Source organism: Xenopus tropicalis, chromosome 1 (genome assembly GCF_000004195.4).
Source record: "Xenopus tropicalis strain Nigerian chromosome 1, UCB_Xtro_10.0, whole genome shotgun sequence".
Lineage (NCBI taxonomy): Eukaryota > Metazoa > Chordata > Amphibia > Anura > Pipidae > Xenopus > Xenopus tropicalis.
The window spans coordinates 170,527,120-170,548,305 of record NC_030677.2 but is presented as its reverse complement, the minus strand read 5'-3'; the positions used below and the strand labels follow the sequence as shown (position 1 = coordinate 170,548,305).

The following is a 21,186-nucleotide window of genomic DNA, read 5'->3' as shown; positions in this document are numbered from 1 at the left end:
TCTGCTTTGCTGGTTCTGTTAAAAGGTTCTGCCTGCGCACCTCTGGACGTCACCTTGCTGAGGAACCAAATAGAACTACACATTGTAAGGTAGAATATAGCTGATAGAGGCTGGGAAATATAGAAGTGGCAAATAATTCTGGTTTACAGGTTCAACCCAAAAAGGAGACCCCAGACTTTCCCACTGAATAGTACTGTCACAGTCACATGCACAAATCTCAACACTCACTTCCTTGTTTGATAAAACCTCGCACCGGCTGGGAGCCAATGAAAATACGAACTAGCGAATGCCTCCTCCTCTTTTCTGTCAGAGTGAGGCTTGATACGCATCGCTCCGCCTTCGCTTCAGCTGCTCCTTGACCACCGCTGTCACTGCGAAAAGAGTGTGCAGGTGAGATGGACTCTCAGGCGTTGCGCTTCGACGGGCGGGTGGTGCTGGTGACAGGAGCAGGTGGAGGTAAGACATGTCCTTGTTCAGACCTGGCTACATTTCTCATGGAATAACAGAAGTGTAACTTTTCTGGGAGCTCATACTAGGCACGCAGAACAGTTAGGGCTGGCACCTGTCCTTGCCCCAAGATCTAAAAAGCGGAACAGAAAAGTGATCTGAAAACCGAACAGAGAAAATATATGTAGACATTTATCCTTTGATAAAATACAGACAGGTTATAAACTGCCCTCGGAATAAAGGTGTATAAGTGACTTTAGATTGTAAGCTCCATGGTACATATGCGCATCTCTCATCTCTGTGCTATATGCATTATAAATAATACGTCTCCCTTAGTATTAGTAATATATATGTAAGTGCTGGCTTGGGGAACTAGGGGTCATGTGTTATATTTGGGTGCACCCTGATCCTTCAGCTTTGGGACTCAGTATTGGTTCTGCACGTTTGATGACCCAATAGAGAGATGCACAATATGAGGACAGTAAGTTCTTAGTGTAATTGTGCCCAAACATACTGTTCAGGGTTAGTCCCCATGTCACTGCAGTTACAGTCTATCTAATAACTGTTCTGTAAATGTAGAAAAAAAACTCAGCACATGTACTTATCAGCTGCAGCGAATCTCAACTCAAATACAGTCTGCCGTTGGTCATGGCACAACTGCCCGGCTCACTCGTAGGGCATATTATAATACTCTACCCATACAAAGCTCACAGAAACACAAACTAAGTACAGCAACTTTAATATATGGAACCTTTCTTACTCTAACTATTGTGCAATTACTGTGCTGGGGTCTGCAGTGCATCCCTTGGTTTGGGAGGCAGGATGCCTTTGCTTCTATGGGATTGGGAATAAGAAATGCATTGATACCCTGAGCCTGTCTTCTTTTCTCCAGGCCCTGGCAGGTGCATGCACAGTAGAGTGAAGAAGCTTTTTACGTCTAATTTTGACTTTCACTCTACCACGTGTGCGCCAGCCTGGACTGGAATGAAAGATTTCTGCACAAATAGCCCATGCCAGTGTAGGTTTTAGCAAACAGGAGCATGAGCCCGGGGTATCAGGTAAGCAATATTAATCACTGGAGGTGCCCAATATTTTGTCACCTCCCAGTGATTTAAACTTGTATAACTTAATAACAAAATAGCTAAACTTGCACCATGGCTGTTGCCCATAAAGCAAATCAGGAATTTGTTTTTATCGGTCTAGTGCAAACTACAGTACAAACATCTGATTGTTTGCTATGAGCAACTGCACTGGTGTATTTCATACCCCACAGACTGCTGTTCATTCCCAGTATTCTGCTAAATAGATAGCTGGAAATGAGCAGTTCATACCTACACAGACTGCTTGTCATGCCCAGTATCCTGCTATATAGATAGCTGGAAGTGAGCAGCCTAAAATATGGATTTTATGTAACTAGATTGATTGATGATCTTTTAAAAACATAATAATTTTTCAGCTTAAATTGGACTGGCTAAACTTTAAACATTGTTTTCAGAAGAATATGATTTCTTTAATTGGAAGGGAAAATCAATATCACCCCATAGCCCAGGGTGACTTTTGTTTAACTTTTCACATACTGGGGTATAATTGCACGTCTCTGTAACTTAATAAATTGGAAGTAGCTTTGTCATACGTGTCATCAGGAGACTGCTATTCTTGTGCATTCACCTTTCACCTGAGGAGATATAGTTAAAGGAGCAGTTCATCCTTATCTTTTCCAAATAGTAATCCGTGGATAATGACTTTTGTAAGTAGCTTTTATTCTCTGTGTTTTAGTTTCTGCCTCATGTTTCTAGTAGTTTAGTAATAGCCTTTGCACATCTGGTTTCAATTTCCAAGTTTTGTCTATGCCTTTAATATAGGTGTAGCATCCAGTGTTGTAACTAACAGGGAGCAGAAGCAATTACTATGGGGGGAGCCCACAGACAGAGGGGGCCCAATTAGGGCCTGTGACTCCCCTACCCCCTCTTTCACCCACAATCCCAGGTCCTGAACCCCTCCAGCACTTTTATCTTCAGCTAAGGATGGGGTAGCCTGTGATAAGGCAGGAGGGGCCCTTAAGTATTCTTTACAGAATCATTTATTAGCAGTTTAGAAAGCCTGACTTTTTGAACAGTTAACATTTGATACTCATTGATACATTAGCAGTTGTTACAATAGATGCATTAGTTGTTGGTTGTTGCTGCGAAGTGTATCAACTAATGTATCCAATTTTAACAGGCTGGAAAGCTGGTTACCTAGGTCACAGATTTAGATCACCAACTAAGAGCAAAATAAAACATATTTTTTTTTTAAAACCTATAATTTAGCAAAACTGTGAAAACTAAAAGAACATGGAAAAGTATACTATTTGAAAAAACATTTGTAAAGCTTACCCCTTAATGTACACCTTCAATTTAGGATTACAAAAAATCTCTCTATTTTTAAATATAGCATCTAAGAGACCTAAAACATAATATTTAATCTTAGGTAGCTGATTAATTTAGAGCAGTGGTGCAGAAAGAACAAAGTTTGATGCTGGAATCTATGCAGCATACTCATATGTTCTCACTTATTGTCGCCTCAAAACTATGTTTCTAAGGGCTACAAGATTTAAGGCAGGTCTGTTAATTTTTTTTATGTAATGTTATTTTTACTATGCTAAGAGTTGACTTTATATTAATTTTTTACAGGATATAATTCTTAGGATATATTCTTTATTGACCTGCACACACTCTAGGGAGAATCAATTAAAAAGACCTTTGTTATACTTAAGCTTCAGCAACATGGCTGATATTATTCCATTTACAAACCTGTTAACTGCTGTTAAGTGACTGCTATAAATCTGATAACAATCATAAAAGACTGTGTGCTATTAGCATTTGATATTTATTGTCTCCATTTAGGAAAAACGGTATCATTTGTTATATCGCTTATATTTTGATTGATTTATAAAGACTTAGCAAAAAGTGATGAGTCGCAAGCATATATGTAGTCCAATAAAGAAAATAAATATTCACAGGTACAAAGTACATCCACATGTCAAATATTAAATGGATCCATTTAAGTCATAATGTAAGAGGATATTATGCAGAGATCCTTTATTTACTTTTGCTGAGGTTGGATGAAGTTGGAAAAAGGCAAGTATAGTCCTTTACACAGTCTGCTTAAGGTGCCCATACACGCACACAATATTATCGTACCAAATGAGGTTTCGTACAATATTCAGTGTGTATGGTTGGTTGATGAGGCATTGATCGTCAAAAGTCTTGGCTATTGGTTGTCTTGCAGATTGGGCAGGTCTGAAAAGTTGTGTCTGAACATTGGCTCTATGCCAATGCTGAATCGTCTGATGGGGTAGAATTCTATTGTTTCTACCTGCATATCTGACAATGGCCACCTTTACACCAGCATGTGACAATTAGGATACCCTATGGGGCTAAGAAAGTATCTTTTAAAACTGGTATGGGATAGATCCTCTGCTTGCACTTTTGATATCTAGGAGTTAGGCTGTGATCTGTTTCACCACTACGCAGAAATAATTTTCAGTGCTAACTTCAAATTGCTATAATACTCTTCAAACAGCTTAACAAAAATGTTGTAACCCACCCCACACTGATAGCTGGGTCCAGGGAAAGCTTTGCAGAATATATAAGAATCCACACAATAAGGCTGTTGGCTGTTGTCATTTTCAGCAGATCAATGGATATTGAGAAAAGTTTTGACATGTCTGCGCAATTACATTGTGATTAGATCTATGCAATGTAGCTCAATAATGCCCGTAACGTATGGCCACATTTTAACCAGATTTACTTTCATCTTTGACTTAGGGTCATATATATCAGAGTGTGAAATAAGTGAGCTCACTACATAAAAACTCACCCACTTTCTATTTATTCCTATGGGTTTTGTAAAAATCTATTTATTAAATGGTAAACTTTCACTCATTGATAAATACATTTCTAAAAATCCAATAGGAATCGGTAAAAAGTTGATGAGTTTTTCTGTATTGTGCTCTAATTTTACACTGATAAATCTGCTTCTAAGTCATTAGAAAACTAAACAGACTGTCAACAACAAAATATGCTGAACATTTATTTTTACATTCCTAATTCAAAATTGTATAAACCCTGGTTATCTAGATCAAGGGCACCCTGCAACACTAATGGAACTACAGCCTGTTCAATGCTGGAATTATGCACTGGAATTTTCAACTGTTTAGAACCAAAATGTATAATGGTTTTTTTGGCATTTTAACAGGTTTTTCCCCATTTTCTTTTAGGCCTGGGAAGGACATATGCCCTAGCGTTTGCAGAGAGAGGCGCTTCTGTCATTGGTAAGTTGACAAAATAAAACATTTTATGTTTGTAAGATGTGTAACCTTTGCTTTGTAAAGATAACATATCTCCTCTGCTGAATCAAAGTTCAGGAGTTATCGAGAATCTGGAACTGCTGTAAAATTTGCTTGATGAATGATAATTGAATGTAGTAACTGAGTTCTGAAATAGCTTGATTCTAGTAGAAATAACTAAAATATGTTTTAAGTTTAAAGTTCCTGAATATAAAGCGAAGTCGTTCATAACGGAAAAAACAAATGTGTTAACTTTTAGGAAATACTAAAAAAAAATAATTTGGAAAAAGTGAAATCATACTCATTTATATTTTGTGGAAAGATAATTAAGTGGTGTCTGCTCTGACAGTCTGGTAAAGATGAACACTTGGAGCAGAAGTTAGCAGAGTACATATTAAGTTCAAGGTGGCTCTTGATTTGACAGGCCAAAGGGCTTTACCTTATCCATAAAATCCAAAGCACAAATTGATTAGGTTATAAGCACAAGTTCAAGACTTGGGGAAATCAAGGCCGGTTTTTTTCTTTGCAGAGCCCAATCACCTCATGCTTGCCCTTTCCCTAGCCACCATAACCACAAAAATGCTCCAGGTAGTCTAGGAGCAACGCTTGTGGGTGAGGTGCTCTTCCACAGCAGTTAGAGCCTACTAAAGGACATTAAAGTTACATGCTGCCCATTGGAAGGAATATACATTCTGTTGGATGCTTCCCCTGCAGGAATGCCTCTTGAAGGGGACCTGACACCCCCATTAAATAATTCCAAATCCTCTCCTGTCATGTTAATCAAGCAAAACATTTTACATGTCCTAAACAAATGAATAAAACACTTTTCCTCCATCCCTTTGGAAAGCTAAATTACAGAAAGCCGACAGGCACCATCTTAAAGCAAGAATGGCATCTTTTCTATTTTTTCAGATACCCAAACAAATGTTCCAGGAAAGCGAACCCAACGCACACCCCCATCACAGGTTATGAGAGATTATAGACATTGAGTAGGCGAGGTAGAATATGAGGGGGGATGTGAATTTATATCATATTATGTTGCCTATTGAATAATCTTACCAAACTGGTATATATATATATATATATATATAATTTAACATGGAATAGCATAAATATTGTTTACAAATATAGAAAATATATATAGCATCATATCCATGATGCCTCATCTCAAGGCTATTTTAAGCTACCAGAGGACTAAGGTCTAAAATCTCATGGGTGGTTGCCCACAGCCTGCACAGGAAGTTTCTGGCAGTACAGTACTACCTTCATGCAGGTGAAAAGAAATAATTTGATAGCTTCCTGCAGCAAATCGGGCTGTATTCTGTATTTTGCCACTGGAGTATGGAGTATGTATTGAAAAATACTACAGGCCTTGTCAATTTACATTCATGTTAGTTCTCAGTCCAGCATTTTATTATGCATCTTGGATCATATCAGAGTTACAATTAGGGATGCACCAAATTCATTATTTTTGGGTTCGGTGGAATCCTTTTCTGAAAGATTTGGTTGAATATCGAACCGAATCCAACACAGAATAGAAATAAATAAATAGAAGTGCGTTAAATTTTTTTTTACTTCTGTGTTCTCACATGATTTAAATGATTCAGTTTGGCCAAACACATCCTGCTGAAAAAGGCGTTTGCCAAATCCCAAACTGAATCCTGGATTCAGTGCATCCTTAGTTACAATTGGCTGGAGATATGTGCGTTACACAGAGATATGTCTGTTACACTTTTTTAGATCCTGAGATATCGAAAAGCGCCACCTTGCAGTGCATATTGCTAGCAGTTTCAAAGCATAAGAGTTAGAAACATATCACTGCCCTGAAAAGCATACAGTTTACTTGGTACATGCTTTAATTAAAAAACATAAACCCCTTACGCACTTCATTCTAATACATGAAATTGCGCTTTGTTTTCTTGAAACAAAAAAACTTCATTCACGTTTGCAGTGATGCAGTGAAATCACATAAAATTTCCTTTAGATGCATAACTGTCACTCTTTCTGTAATTCATGTCTCTAACAATTTACCGCCCTATCATTCCATTACCCGTATGTCCCTTCTGATACTTCAGAGATCCTAATGCTGGATGCGTTCTGCAAAAAATTTACTTTATTACTCCCAGTAATGAGCCTTATACTTTCAGCTTTTAATACCTACTGACATGATATGGGCTTGTCAGCTCATTACTGGGATTCCCTGGAAATAAAGCCACTAGCTCTGAAAAAATATTGTCATAGTCAGTTTGAAATATGTTGCTGAGTGTATTTTAGAGATACTATAAAATTAGGAGTTGGTTTTCTTTATAAAATAATCCAGTAAAGAGAACAGTGATTAAATTGTAGGAACTTCTACCCACCATAGCTCAATATGCTTAAAAAGCTTATAACACTTATTTAATGCAGACCTCATAGAACAAAGTCAGAATATAATGATGTTATGACTAGTATTTTCTGCACTAGTCGTTAGGGCTGCAAAAATTCAGATTCCATGTATTTCTTGGATGATTTCTTTTTGCGTCATATTGCTTTAGCAGGGGTACCTTATGCCTTAACTTAAAAGGATTCTGTCAAGATTTTTGTGGTTTACGATTTATTTCTAAATCACACTGTTTTCACAGCAAATAATTCACTCTTCCATTTAAAATGTTATTCTTAAAACCAACAAATGTATTTTTTTTTTAGTTGTAATATTGGTGTGTAGGCACCATCTTAGTGCATTGTGATTGAGTCTGAGCTTTCAGAAGTAGCCAGCACTACACATTAGAACTGCTTTCAGGGAACCTATTGTTTCTTCTACTCCCATGTAACTGGAGGAGTCCCAAGCCGGACTTAAATTTCTTACTATTGAGTGCTATTCTGATACCTACTGGGAGCTGCTATCTTGCTACCTTCCCGTTGTTCTGCTGATCGGCTGCTGGGAGGGGGGTGATATCACTCCAACTTGTTAGGTAATTGCTTACCTTATACCCTGGGCTGGTGATGCTGTTAAGAGAAAATCACACCAGCTTGGGGTAGCTGCGAACATGAGATCCTCTTCCTCCTGACCAGCTATAAGAAGAGGCAGCACCCTATCATAACAACGCTACTTTGGATACATTTCTAATGAAGTCTACTGATTAATTGTAACAAGAAACTCCTTTTTTTTTTTTTTGCTATAGTTGGTAAACGCCCCTTCATTTTCTTTCATTTATATTTATTTATTTATTTATATATATTGAAATAAGCTGCTGTGTAGCCATGGGGGCAGCCATTCAAGCTGGAAAAAGGAGAAAAGACACAGGTCATATAGCAGATAACAGATAAGACACCTTTGTATTCTACAGGGTTTATCTGTTAGTTGCTATGTAAGGGCTCTGGCACACGGGGAGATTAGTCGCCCGTGACAAGGGACAAATCTCCCTTGTCACGGGCGACTAATCTCCCCGAACTACCATCCCACCGGCAAACAAGTCGCGGTGGGATGGTACACGATGTGCAGGCGATTTCGGCAAATTGCCGAAGTTGCCTCGTGAGGCATTTTCGGCGATTTGCCGAAATCGCGCCGCCGCGTGTGCCATCCCACCGGCGACTTACATGTTCGCCGGTGGGATGGCAACTGATGGTAACTCAGGGAGATTAGTCGCCTGCGAACAGGGAGATTTGTCGCGGGCGACTAGTCTCCCCATGTGCCAGAGCCCTAACCTGTGCCTTTTCTCCTTTTGAATGGCTGCCCCATATAAACTCTAGTAGTGTTTTTTAAGCAAACATACAACTTTTACAAGTGCAAGGCAGTAGTACAGTATAGTTTAATTTCTTTAATATATTTTCATTTTTTGGTGTTACTGTTACTTTTCAATGCAGGATTCTGCTGGAGCAGCTCTATTAACTGATGCTTTTTTTAAAAAAAAAAAAAAACAAACAAAAAAAAGTTTTCCAATGACAGTTTTCCTTTAATTATTTTCTTTTGTACGTCATATTGTGGTTTAGTTAAAGAAGCATAGTTTTCATTATTATTATTATTATTAAAAGTCTATGCTTGCATTAGCAGGGATATTGGCCTCTGTCCTCTTGAATGGCAGCCCCCTCCCATGGCTATGTAGTAGCTCAGTTATATAAACTATATAATGGAGTTTCTGTAGCAAGCACACTTTTTTTAAGTTTAGGGAAACACTGCATTATAATTAAATGATTACAAAAATATTCCTTTTTTCAGAAATCGCATGGCTGCAAAGAAGTAGGTTGCTCTGCAAAAGCTGAAAAGGAGATTGCAACATTCTATTAAGCTAAATATGCGAAGTGTAAGGATTTGCATGTATATAGCTGCATCTGTGTAACTTATACAGCTGATTATCCTGTAGGAGCCAATCATCAGCAGGGTGCCATTGGAAGGGTAAAATATTGCTGTAGTATAGTGTAGTTTCAGTCATGCCAGAATTACCCACAGCAAAGAGGATTTTCATTTCTTCTGATCCTATATCCTGGAGATCCATCATTACTTGTTGCCAGTGCTCCATGTTCCTCCTTTATGCTGGCATGGGGTACTCCTTACATGTGCGCTGTGTTTTAACCAACCTTCATGCCCACACCTTGCTTAATGTCTCAGTTACTGTGGGAATTAAAAAGGAGATAGATACGATTTTATACTGCCAAAATATAGGGGGTGTTACAACCAGTCCTCAGTGAACAGAAATGGATTCAAAGCTATTGTAACTGTTTAAGTACCAGATTACATCGTCATGTCAGGCCCAGACTTGTAATCTGTGGATTCTTGCAAATGCCAGAGGGGCTGCTCTATAATGTCACTATTTATTGGGCTGGTGGAGGCTGCAGGGGCCTATTTTAAATCCCAGTCTAGATGTGGACCTGGGGGCCTAAGGTAACTCGATTATCACATACGCAGGTATTTGAGTATAAGAAATTAAAGATTAGCTGATTGGTACCTCACTTTGAATGACTTCTTCTTCTGTTCTTATATCGGTTATAGGTGTGAGTCCAGCCAGTGCAGTCATTTAATCCCTCTTCCCCAGACATGAGTGTGAAATTAGAATGGAGAGCCTAGTTAGAAAATAATAGAGAATTTTCCTGTTTGGCCTAACTGCCAATACTGACTGCTAATACCATCTTTATATGTAAGGTTATCCTCTCTGGAGAATTTGTTCATTAATTGGTATTGGTCGATATGCCTGTATCTCAGTAATGCTTGGAAGGTCTCTCAATAGAGTCCAAATTCTCTATTATAATTCTTCAGTTCACCCTGCAAAAGGATACTGTGAAGCTAGACCATAGATTGAGAACCTAAGGAGATATTCCTAGAGGAAAATGATCCCCATTTCTTTCTCACATTAATCATCTCTGTGGTAATGTGGTAATGGTATCCCAGTATAATATAATCTGGTACATTATAAGCCCTCATAAAAGCAGTGTTTTTAAATGTTTTTTATTCTCTTTAAATGTTTTTAGCTGCGCTGGCCACATTTTACCTATCTAAATGGAAATAATGATTTATTCCAGAAACAATTTTAAATGATTTAATTTAGAAAACTTCTTATTTCCATAACATAAAGTTTATAGTAATTTTTTTGTTTTTAGAACACTTTCCCTTTAACACTTTATCCCTTATCTTGTATTGTCATTATTATTCCTTGACTTTTATTGCAGATTGAGAAATATTGGGCCAAGTGGACAAATTTCTCCAATATTCTATTAATTCTGTTTTAAAGAAAGTATTCTGTGTGAGGTCTGAAGGCTAATGTCACAGTATGACCTGTGAATGAATGTATATTTAATCATTTATTAGTTCTCACAACATGTCATGTGGTAAAACTTTTACACGTTCTCCTTAAAACCCCGCAAACCATTATTCAGAAAGGCATAAGGACTTAATGAGGATTTTACCATCTACTAAATTAGAGAAGGGAACTTTAGAAATTTACGGCTACAGCTTTGACACTGGTAACAGCAGGCGGGCACTAGCTATAAATCTGTATGAAATTTAATTAAAATTTACTTTAGATTCATGTGCCCTTCATTGTATGTAAGATGCCTTTCTTTTCATTTACTGCTGTGGGGTCAGGATATGGACACAGCTCATGTTTGGCATGCCTCACCTAGATGGCTGACTGCCCTGCCGTTTGTCTCTGCTCTGAAACGTTTTGGGCTGACAGTAGGTATTTAATTTGCTAGCAATGACTAACATCTGAATCATATGATTTTCCTCTGTATTTAATCACAGAATAGAACCAGATTGTTAACATTGTTAAATGACATGTAAAGTCTTTTTCACTGAGGTGTGCCAAAATATATATACAGTAGAGTAAAGTCAGTGAGGTGCCGCCACAGCACTTATGTCGTTTTTATATGGGCCAATGCAGTTTTCTCCAGGGCTGTGGAGTCGGAGTCGGAGGCAATTTTGGGTACCTGGAGTCGGAGTCGGCAAAAAATGAACCGACTCCGACTCCTACTAAATTTAAATGGGAATAAAAAAAAAAAATAAAGCAAGTTTAAATGTCCCAATTCACAAACAGTCATAATTAATTACTTCTCTGCTATAAGAATAAAGCCCAATGCACACAGTGCATAAACAAACACGTTGAGTGACCATGAAGCATGCTTTTCATTGACTGTATGAATGTATAAAATACATTAGCATATTAAAAACAGAGGAGTCAGAGTCGGAAGTATCAGAAACTGAGGAGTCTGAGTCGGAGAATTTATCTACCGACTCCACAGCCCTGGTTTTCTCCCAACAGGAGCACCAACCCAAGGAAAAGCAGTTTATTTCACTGGGGGTGGCAAACATTTTTCACCCCCCGTGAAACAGACTTTACATGTTCTTTAAACAATATTCCTACTGCAGGCTTTTGCACATTGTAGTGACTGATCTACACATCTGTTTGGGTACCCTATATTAATTTGCACCCGTCTCCTATTGCTTAACTGATTTTGGAAAAAAATATTTAGATTTAGTTAAATGAATGTAGTACAACTTTCATCTTAAAAAGGCAGAATTGTACTTAGAGTCTGTTTTTATGGGCACTGATAGTACATTATATAAGTACAGTTGCCAGTAGCAACCAATCAGGGCTTTGCTTTAATTTTCCAATTTGTGGTAGACTGTTCAGAACTAATTGCTGCTTGGTTGCTGTTGGCAACTGCACTTTGCAGTCAGCACCTATTGTTGCTAAACCCTAGTATCCACTGATTTTTGCCTGTGCAAAGCCCCTACTGTATTACTTGTTCATCTCTAGGCACAAAAGTCTGCAGCAGTAGATATTGGCTGCATCTTCCTGCTCCTCCTGTTCTGTGTGCTGTAGTATAGATTTAGTGAGAGAAAACTGTCCAACACTTACTCAAAATGATCAGACGTATTTAGAATTTATGAAACCGGTTGCATCTATAGATATATTGCTTATTAAAAACACAAAGTGTGCAGTTTTAATTAAATGTGCTTTTTCCTATGATAATGCATGATACAAAACTTTTTTTTATCATTCAGGTTAAGTTGAAAAAAGTCAAAAACATGTTGTGTTAAGTAGAGAGAGCTGGTCATATTGCTTCATTATTATGTTACGGTGAGCCTCACTATCACATTCACTGCAATCCCTTGAATTTATGTGAAGGCAGCCTTTCTTTTACAGCATTATGTTCTGAATATATGCAGTCCATTAGTTCCTGTTAATGTCTGCTCTAATATAGTTATTGGTTTATGAAGCCACATGGGGGAGCTCTTGGGTTATTCTCAGAAATGGTATATCTATTCTGTAGCGATACTGTCTACATTTTGTTAAACATCACTTTCATGTTTTGTAGCCTTTTGGACACTCATTTATTTATTACGTCTGTCTTTCTACAAACTCTCTTTCAAGTTACTGCATACTAATATTTTGTAAATCTTTAAAATCTTTAAAATTTTTAAAATTAGGAAAACCAGTGTTTAATACATAGTGAGGCAGTAATATTGGTTCCCGTATCTTCATTGTACTATGCAGCATTAAGTAGGTGTTTTTTTCAATTAAACCTCTGAGTACAAATTACCTTTATCGGAATGGGAAAGTGACGCGCAGTCTGTCAATAGCAGTAAAAACACGTAACACTTTGGAACATTGTTAATCCATTGCCCAGCAGAATCTCTTAAAGTATCTCCCTCTTGTCTTTACTGTAAGTATAATTTAACCAAATTAAGTCAAAAATTGGTTCTTGTTAATTCATTGCCCAGCAGAATCTATTAGAGCGTCTCTGGTTTGTCTTTACTATAAGTATATTTTAACCAAGTCTTTGCTTTCTTAGTTTTGCAGCAACAGAGAATCGAAAAGCCTTAGAAACAAATGACGGACATTACCCGTAATGTAGGTCTGTGTCAGCATTAGTACTGTTAGCTCAGATATACATCACAATTCTTTCCTTTTTTTCTTTATACATCATCTTCTGAATCCTTCAGGGCACAACACAAGTGCTTAGTTTGTTCCTCTCTCCCCCCCCCACCTCTGCTGTGAAATCTGAGCTGAAAGCTGCCTGCAAGCTGCTGCCTGGAAGTGAAGTCAGACCAAGCTGAAATGGCAGCTGCTTTCTTAAACAAACAAAGGGAGATTCTATGGCTGTTTACTTAGGTATGGTAAAGTATTCTGCAGAATAAATATAGCACATTATTGCACTATTGTGGCTAATCTATTGGCAATAAAATGCCAAAATGCCTTTCCTTCTCCTTTAATCACGTCATACTGATTATCAGCAAACATAAGGGTATCTTACCAGTTGCTGCATGGCCTGGTCTTTTACATTTTCTGCCACTTTTGGCTTGTCATACTCTGTTATATCATAACATTGCCTGTATTTGCTGGCCAGAAAGGCAAACCCTAATGACTGCAAAGGCCGTGCAGGTTGAAGTGATATCACCCCCCTCCTTTCCCCCACCCCCGGCAGCCGATCAGCAGAACAGTGAGAAGGCAGCAAGATGGCAACTCCCAGTAGATATCAGAATAGCACTCAATGGTAAGAAATCCAGGTCCTGCTTGGGTCTCCTCCAGTTACATGGGAGTAGGAGAAACAATAGGTTATCTGAAAGCAGTTCTAATGTGTAGTGCTGGCTCCTTCTGAAAGCCTAGAATCAGGCACGATGCACTGAGAATTTTTAATGGTAAAGCATTTAAAAAATCCAGAGGTTTGGAATGATCTTCATAGTTCCCCTGACTTAATCATCATTGATGATCTGTGGGTAGAGCCTAAACCTGCAGTATGGGCCAAGATGAACTCAGAATAAGAAGTGATCTGCAAGAAACAGTGGGCCAAAAATCCCTACAACAAGAACTGAAAGACTCTTGGCTGAATACAAAAGAGGTTTACAAACTGTGATCTGTACCAAAGTTGGTTAGAGTTGCCACCTTTTTTGGGAAAAATCCAGCCTTCCTATATTTTTATCTTTGTCTTATAGTATTAACATTGGCATCAAGGTTTATTGTACTTGCCATGGGTGGGTGTTACTAAATACTGCCTTTCTAGGGTATGCAAACTTTGCACTTGCCTCACGTAGAATTTTCTTTATGGTGTAGTGTTCATAAATGTAAATGTAACTGTGCCTTTGCCTATTTTTTTTAACTAACTGATTCCTGCAGTAGCTGTTACCTAATCTTTGCATAAATAAATAGATATGTAAATTGCCAGTGTTGCCCAAACTTTCAAACAGTTTTGCCTATTGTTTATGTTAGGAAAAATCTATAGTGTTTGATATTTCTTGTGCTAAACAGAACAAGCAGGGAAACTGAAGCTATACCATGTTTGATTCCTGCAAGGCAAATTAGACAACAGTAAACATTCTTCTCCATTCACTCTTTTGCCATTGATTTGTTTTACAAGAAAGCAAATCCATTATACGGAGAGGTGAACTGTGTTCTGGGAGTCTAGTTCACTTGGAATCAAGTTTCAGTTATATATATATATATATAAACTGAAACTTGATTCCAAGTGAACTAGACTCCCAGAACACAGTTCACCTCTCCGTATAATGGATTTGCTTTCTTGTAAAACAAATCAATGGCAAAAGAGTGAATGGAGAGGAATGTTTACATGTTTATATACATTTATATACATATATATATATATATATATATATATATATATATATATATATATAATATATATATATATATATATACATACATACTTACATACATACATGCATACATGCATATATATACATATATGCCAACTTCTAATATTTTATTCAGAATAGAACATAAATCACGGAACAAAAGTTTAAACTGAGAAAATGTACCATTTTAAGGGAAAGATATGTTGATTCAGAATTTCATGGTGTCAACAAATCCCCAAAAAGTTGGGACAAGTAGCAATAAGAGGCTGGAAAAAGTAAATTTGAGCATAACGAAGAGCTGGAAGACCAAATAACACTAATTAGGTCAATTGGCAACATGCTTGGGTATAAAAAGAGCTTCTTAGAGTTGCAGTGTCTTTCAGAAGCCAAGATGGGTAGAGGATCACCAATTCCCACAATGTTGCGCAGAAAGATAGTGGAGCAATATCAGAAAGGTGTTACCCAGCGAAAAATTGCAAAGATTTTGCATCTATCATCATCAACTGTGCATAACATCATCCGAAGATTCAGAGAATCTGGAACAATCTCTGTGCGTAAGGGTCAAGGCCATAAAACCATACTGGATGCCTGTGATCTCCGGGCCCTTAAACGACACTGCACCACAAACAGGAATGCTACTGTAAAGGAAATCACAGAATGGGCTCAGGAATACTTCCAGAAACCATTGTCAGTGAACACAATCCACCGTGCCATCCGCCGTTGCCAGCTGAAACTCTACAGTGCAAAGAAGAAGCCATTTCTAAGCAAGATCCACAAGCTCAGGCGTTTTCACTGGGCCAGGGATCATTTAAAATGGAGTGTGGCAAAATGGAAGACTGTTCTGTGGTCAGACGAGTCACGATTCAAAGTTCTTTTTGGAAATCTGGGACGCCATGTCATCCGGACCAAAGAGGACAAGGACAACCCAAGTTGTTATCAACGCTCAGTTCAGAAGCCTGCATCTCTGATGGTATGGGGTTGCATGAGTGCGTGTGGCATGGGCAGCTTGCATGTCTGGAAAGGCAGCATCAATGCAGAAAAATATATTCAGGTTCTAGAACAACATATGCTCCCATCCAGACGTCATCTCTTTCAGGGAAGACCCTGCATTTTTCAACAAGATAATGCCAGACCACATTCTGCATCAATCACAACATCATGGCTGCGTAGGAGAAGGATCTGGGTACTGAAATGGCCAGTCTGCAGTCCAGATCTTTCACCTATAGAGAACATTTGGCGCATCATAAAGAGGAAGGTGCGACAAAGAAGGCCCAAGATGATTGAACAGTTAGAGGCCTGTATTAGACAAGAATGGGAGAGCATTCCTATTCCTAAACTTGAGAAACTGGTCTCCTCGGTCCCCAGACGTCTGTTGAGTGTTGTAAGAAGAAGGGGAGATGCCACACAGTGGTGAAAATGGCCTTGTCCCAACTTTTTTGGGATTTGTTGACACCATGAAATTCTGAATCAACATATTTTTCCCTTAAAATGGTACATTTTCTCAGTTTAAACTTTTGTTTCGTGATTTATGTTCTATTCTGAATAAAATATTAGAAGTTGGCACCTCCACATCATTGCGTTCAGTTTTTATTCACAATTTGTTTAGTGTCCCAACTTTTTTGGAATCCGGTTTGTATATATATATACATACACACACACACATATGAATAGTTTGCCAAGGTCCTTCATTTATGATGTTGATTGTTAACTTTTGCTAGATTATGTTGTGTTTCTTTGTTTATTTTATAGGGTAGCAAGCATATAATGCAGTTTGACCTGAATTAAGATTTAATGTGTGGTAGATTTTATTTTCATTACTGTTTTTTTTATTCCTGTACTTTGAAATGATTTGCTTTTGTTTCTTTTTATTATGTATTCCACTCTACTAAATTGCTCAATTAAATGTTGTCGGTTACAGCACTAATGAGAACAATAGAATCCCTACAGTTTTCATCTATTGCCTGAAGGTTGCACTAAGCATATCCTTGCTTAAACTCAAGCAGTACAGTAAGCAAAGTGCTTGAGATAAAAAGCTAAGGGAATGCAGATACAACATCTTCAATCATTTTTAGTGATTTTAAAAATACGTTTCTAAACAAAGCATAAGTGAAGTAGCATAAAAAACACTCAGCACTTTTTAAATAATAGCAGTTCTAAAGGTGGTAATGAGATGTTGGTACTCCTTTTAGCACTCCTTGGATTCTGGGCTATTGGGGGAACCATGAAGGATCCACTATCCTTACAAATATTGTGTTTTTTTTCAGCAGACATAATGAGAATAAGTGGCACTTATGGGACAGCTATGTGTAACTTAAGGAACAGTTGTGTGTAACTTAAGGAACAGCTGAAATGTCTTTGATTTTTAATGGGAATGTTTGGCTACTCATTTGCTCTATCCCGGATCAGGCATTTACCAACGTGAGGTCTTATTTTATTAATGTTATACCCTTGGAAGTGCTATGTAAAATGTCATTTAATCTTATCATATTGTGAAAAAATCTAAGCTGCATTTCAGTATATAACGTAATGTGATACAATAGATGCACCTGTAAAGGTGAAATAATGGAACTGTTTGTAGGATATGCCCTTATCTGCTAACATCCAACTCTGAATATGTTGGCCTTTGTATACTACTGCTTTACCATAGCACAAAGCAAGGCTTAGTTATGAAATGCTGGGGGAGACAAGGCACTGGGCAGCTGATGGCTTAAGGGGCTCCTTTGCATCTGATAGTGCTGCAGGGGGCAGAGTGCAGTAGCAGTGATGGTAGAACTAGGCACCACTCTTTAGTTCATGAAGCCCTTAAGAGAGCTTTTGTGGCCCTTAGTGCTCCTGCAGTTGTGCCTAACTCTTAAGTCTGTGCCAGCAATGCTTCAGCAATATATGCTCTTTTTAGAAAGCATAGTGTAAATTTTCTCCTTCATTCTATTAATTGTGCTGGAAAAGATATTATCACACTTAATGAAGGTTACAAGGTTAACAAGCAGCTTTCACAGCAAATCATATCAGACAGCATCCACAGATTCTAAACTCACTTGGCAGTGTAATATTCATTTCTAAGGGATGGAATATAGATTTGTATATAAGACTAAGCTGCTTTCAACCAAATATGGTTGCCACCTTTTCTGGAAATAAATAGTGGCCTTCCTATATTTTGATCTTTCTCCCTTATTACTAACATTGTAATTATTTTGCCTCCCAGGGGGCAACTCTACAACTAAACAGAGCTAAAGATTCTTATCTCCAAGTGTAAACCATAACAATGGTCACTGGCCAACCCCAGTATTACATTAACAAAACCCTCTGCCCCCCCCCCCCCCCACCAATAAAATAACCTTCTGAATAGAATGTGGGTGAGTTTTTATGTATTGAGCTCTAAACTCACATTTTGATACATCTGCCCCTAAATGTGTATCTAGACATCATTTTCTTTGTTCAATTCAACTTTCCCTGTGACATTGGGAAAGGGGAGTAATATTCCTTAGCATATTCTGTTTCCGCTTCTGGCTGCTTATGTCTAAACATATTTCCTCAAGTGCCACTTTTAAACTTTTGGCTGTCCATATACAATATATATGTGTATAAATATATATGTATGTATGTATATATATATGTATGTATATATATATATATATATATATATATATATATATATATATATATATATATATATATATATATATATATATATATATATATATATACTATGTATCACTGTGTAATCCCTTCCAGCACTATTTGGCGAGTTATTTAGTGTGCATACACAATTTAAGAAGCCTTCTTAATATATGGAAAACAAATTTCCAAGAGTAATGCCTGCCTCTGATTTTGTTAGAAAGATGGAACATAGCCTAATCCTCCAAGTGAGTGTGCCAGACTGCAGCAGGCACCAGCAGCTCGCTCTGTGCAGCCCACTGGACTGTGTGGCACCAGGCCATCTATCACTGCAAGTAGCATCTGTCACATCATTAGCTGCACAAACGTAACAGGGTAAATTATGCATCCCCCTACTAAGAAAGCTCTGCATTTTAACCCCTTTTATTAACAGAAGTGGATAAATTGTTGATCTGTAAAATAAAGTGCTTTCTTGGCAACTGTCTGTTTCAACAAATGTTGGCCCCTATTAGACCAAATATATTATTAGACCTATATAATGGTCCCTCTGCAACCAATACATCTAGAATGTGGTATTAATATAAACAGGTAAAGGTAGGCAGATGCAATATGCTTTTTGTCTAACATTACTGGTTTGATCACCTTGTTTTGAGGGTTAATCATTGTTTTATTGCTAACTAGCTTACAGTGATTAGGTATATAATCAGCATTTACACCTCCTGTGCTTGTATATTTATATTTGTTATATATGTGTTTATTTATAGACACTGTAAAATCCATACACATATATTTATAGATCCAATGACGTTTGCATATATCTGTGCCGGTATGTACATTTATAGGCCTAATCACAGCACCATTCTCCTGTGCCTATTTGTTTATTTTTAGACACAGTGACATGAACATTCCTATATCCTGTGCAGAGAAATACCAAGTCTATGCTGGCATAGGTGTCCCCCTGTATTAAGCACTTCTGGATAATTTTAGGGTAAAGTGGTTCTTTAATGAAATACTCTTTTTTGCTCTCTATGGTTTATGATATAATTTGAACGCTCCATAGGAAGGAGAATGGGAATAGTAGAACTGCATTTGGTCTGTACTATGTTTAGAGGAGGGGTTGCTTCAGAAATCTAGACATGGCCTCTTAATGTGCACTTACATGCAAGCAACTGGAGCAAGGCTGTTATATATCTATAAATTTCCAAATTTGTTGAAAAGGAAAAGGGTCACATAACTATCCCCTTGTTAAAGGGACATTATACTGACTAGTACTGAATTTAGAAAAATATGTATAAAGCAAGGTATTCCCTATGACTGAGAGATGCTTTGTCTAGATATTACTTCTGTTAGCATAACCTGTACTGTAATTCTGCTATGCTTACATTATGGCAGCTCCCATACATATTCATAAATAGATACTGGGTTAGCTTGCATATGCTCTTACTCGCTGATCACCACCAGAAATTTTGTTACCGGGTGTGATAGTGGCGGAGAACTTTGGGGCAGCTGGTGGGGGAACTGCACAGAGACGGTACTGATTAGAACCAAATGGGGATGTCCAATTAAGTTGGTTGGTTGATCCATACAGTGATGGATACTACATACTATAACAACACTGAAAAGCTGTGATAGATTTTTTAGAGTGGTTTCCACCAACTACCACAACAGGCATGGGCGTCCACAGAAGGGGGCAAGAGGGGGCACTTGCCCCCCCCTGGAAAAGTAGCAAGAAAAACAAAAACCTTACTCCGTTTCTGCACTTTCCCCTCAAGCCCGTTTTTGCTGTGCTCCGATTGGATCTTTCTTCTTGTGGATTCACCAATCAGAGCACAGCTTCCTTGACAGACAGTAAAATTGACCAATCAGAGCACAGATGCACACAGGGATCGGGAGATTTTGCAAACTGGAAACAGAAATAAAGACTGAAAAGATGAATCTGCAGCTGTAACTTTACCTGAGAACCAACTCTCAACTTTTGCTGCAGTTTTCATCCCACAGGTACTATACAGTTCTAAAGAATCACTAGCTGACATTAAATTGTTTAATTTATAATCTATCCCCTACCCTAACACATGGAGGGTAAGTTAACTCTTTCCCTCTGAAAAAGCTCATTGTGTGTTTATATATGTGTTGTTGTTTTTTGCACTTACTATTTTTTTTTTTTTTTTGTCATTGTTTTGTTCATTTATAGTAAGTTACAGTGGGGCCAATGTTGTGTATCAGTGCCAGTGTTATAGTGCCAGGGCCTGAATATCTGCCATCAGTACCCACTGCTCCTCATGGCATATAATGTGCTGGGTTTGTAAATACGGACTGCATCTCACTGTATATAATGGGGAGTCAGTACCCACTGCCTTTCTTGCTATAAAACTAACCTAAACACATCTAAAGGGGTGGTTCACTTTTAAATTAACCTTTAGTATGTTATAAAATGGCCTATTCCTAGCAACTTTGCAATTGGTCTTCCTAATTAATTTTTTTGAATAATTTGCCTTTCTCTTCTGCCTCTATACAGATTTCAAATGGGGGCCAAAAAATATTGCTCTGCGAGGCTACAATTTTATTATTATTATAATTTTGTATTACTTATTTTTCCAAGTAGGCCCCTTAACTATTCATATTCCCATCTCTTGTTTAAATCACTACCTGGTTGCTAGGGTAAATAAGACCCTAGCAACCAGATAGCTGCTGAAATACCAAATGGAGAGCTGCTGAACAAAAAGCTAAA

The 21,186-nt window shown here is 37.8% G+C and overlaps 1 protein-coding gene across 2 annotated transcripts in view; it reads left to right on the top strand.

The window, feature by feature from the left end:
* Positions 1-393: 393 nt before the first annotated feature.
* hsd17b4 (hydroxysteroid (17-beta) dehydrogenase 4) overlaps positions 394-21,186 on the top strand; it is a 130,049-nt gene continuing 109,256 nt past the window's right edge. Inside the window, exons 1-2 of one of the 2 annotated variants that reach the window (NM_001032319.1) lie at positions 394-456; positions 4,709-4,762. In NM_001032319.1, the coding sequence (NP_001027490.1) occupies positions 396-456; positions 4,709-4,762 (115 nt within the window). In that variant the 5' untranslated portion in view covers positions 394-395. Of the gene's footprint in view, positions 457-2,978; positions 3,049-4,708; positions 4,763-21,186 lie in introns of those variants that run through there. The other variant, XM_012963829.3, reaches the window with a different exon arrangement.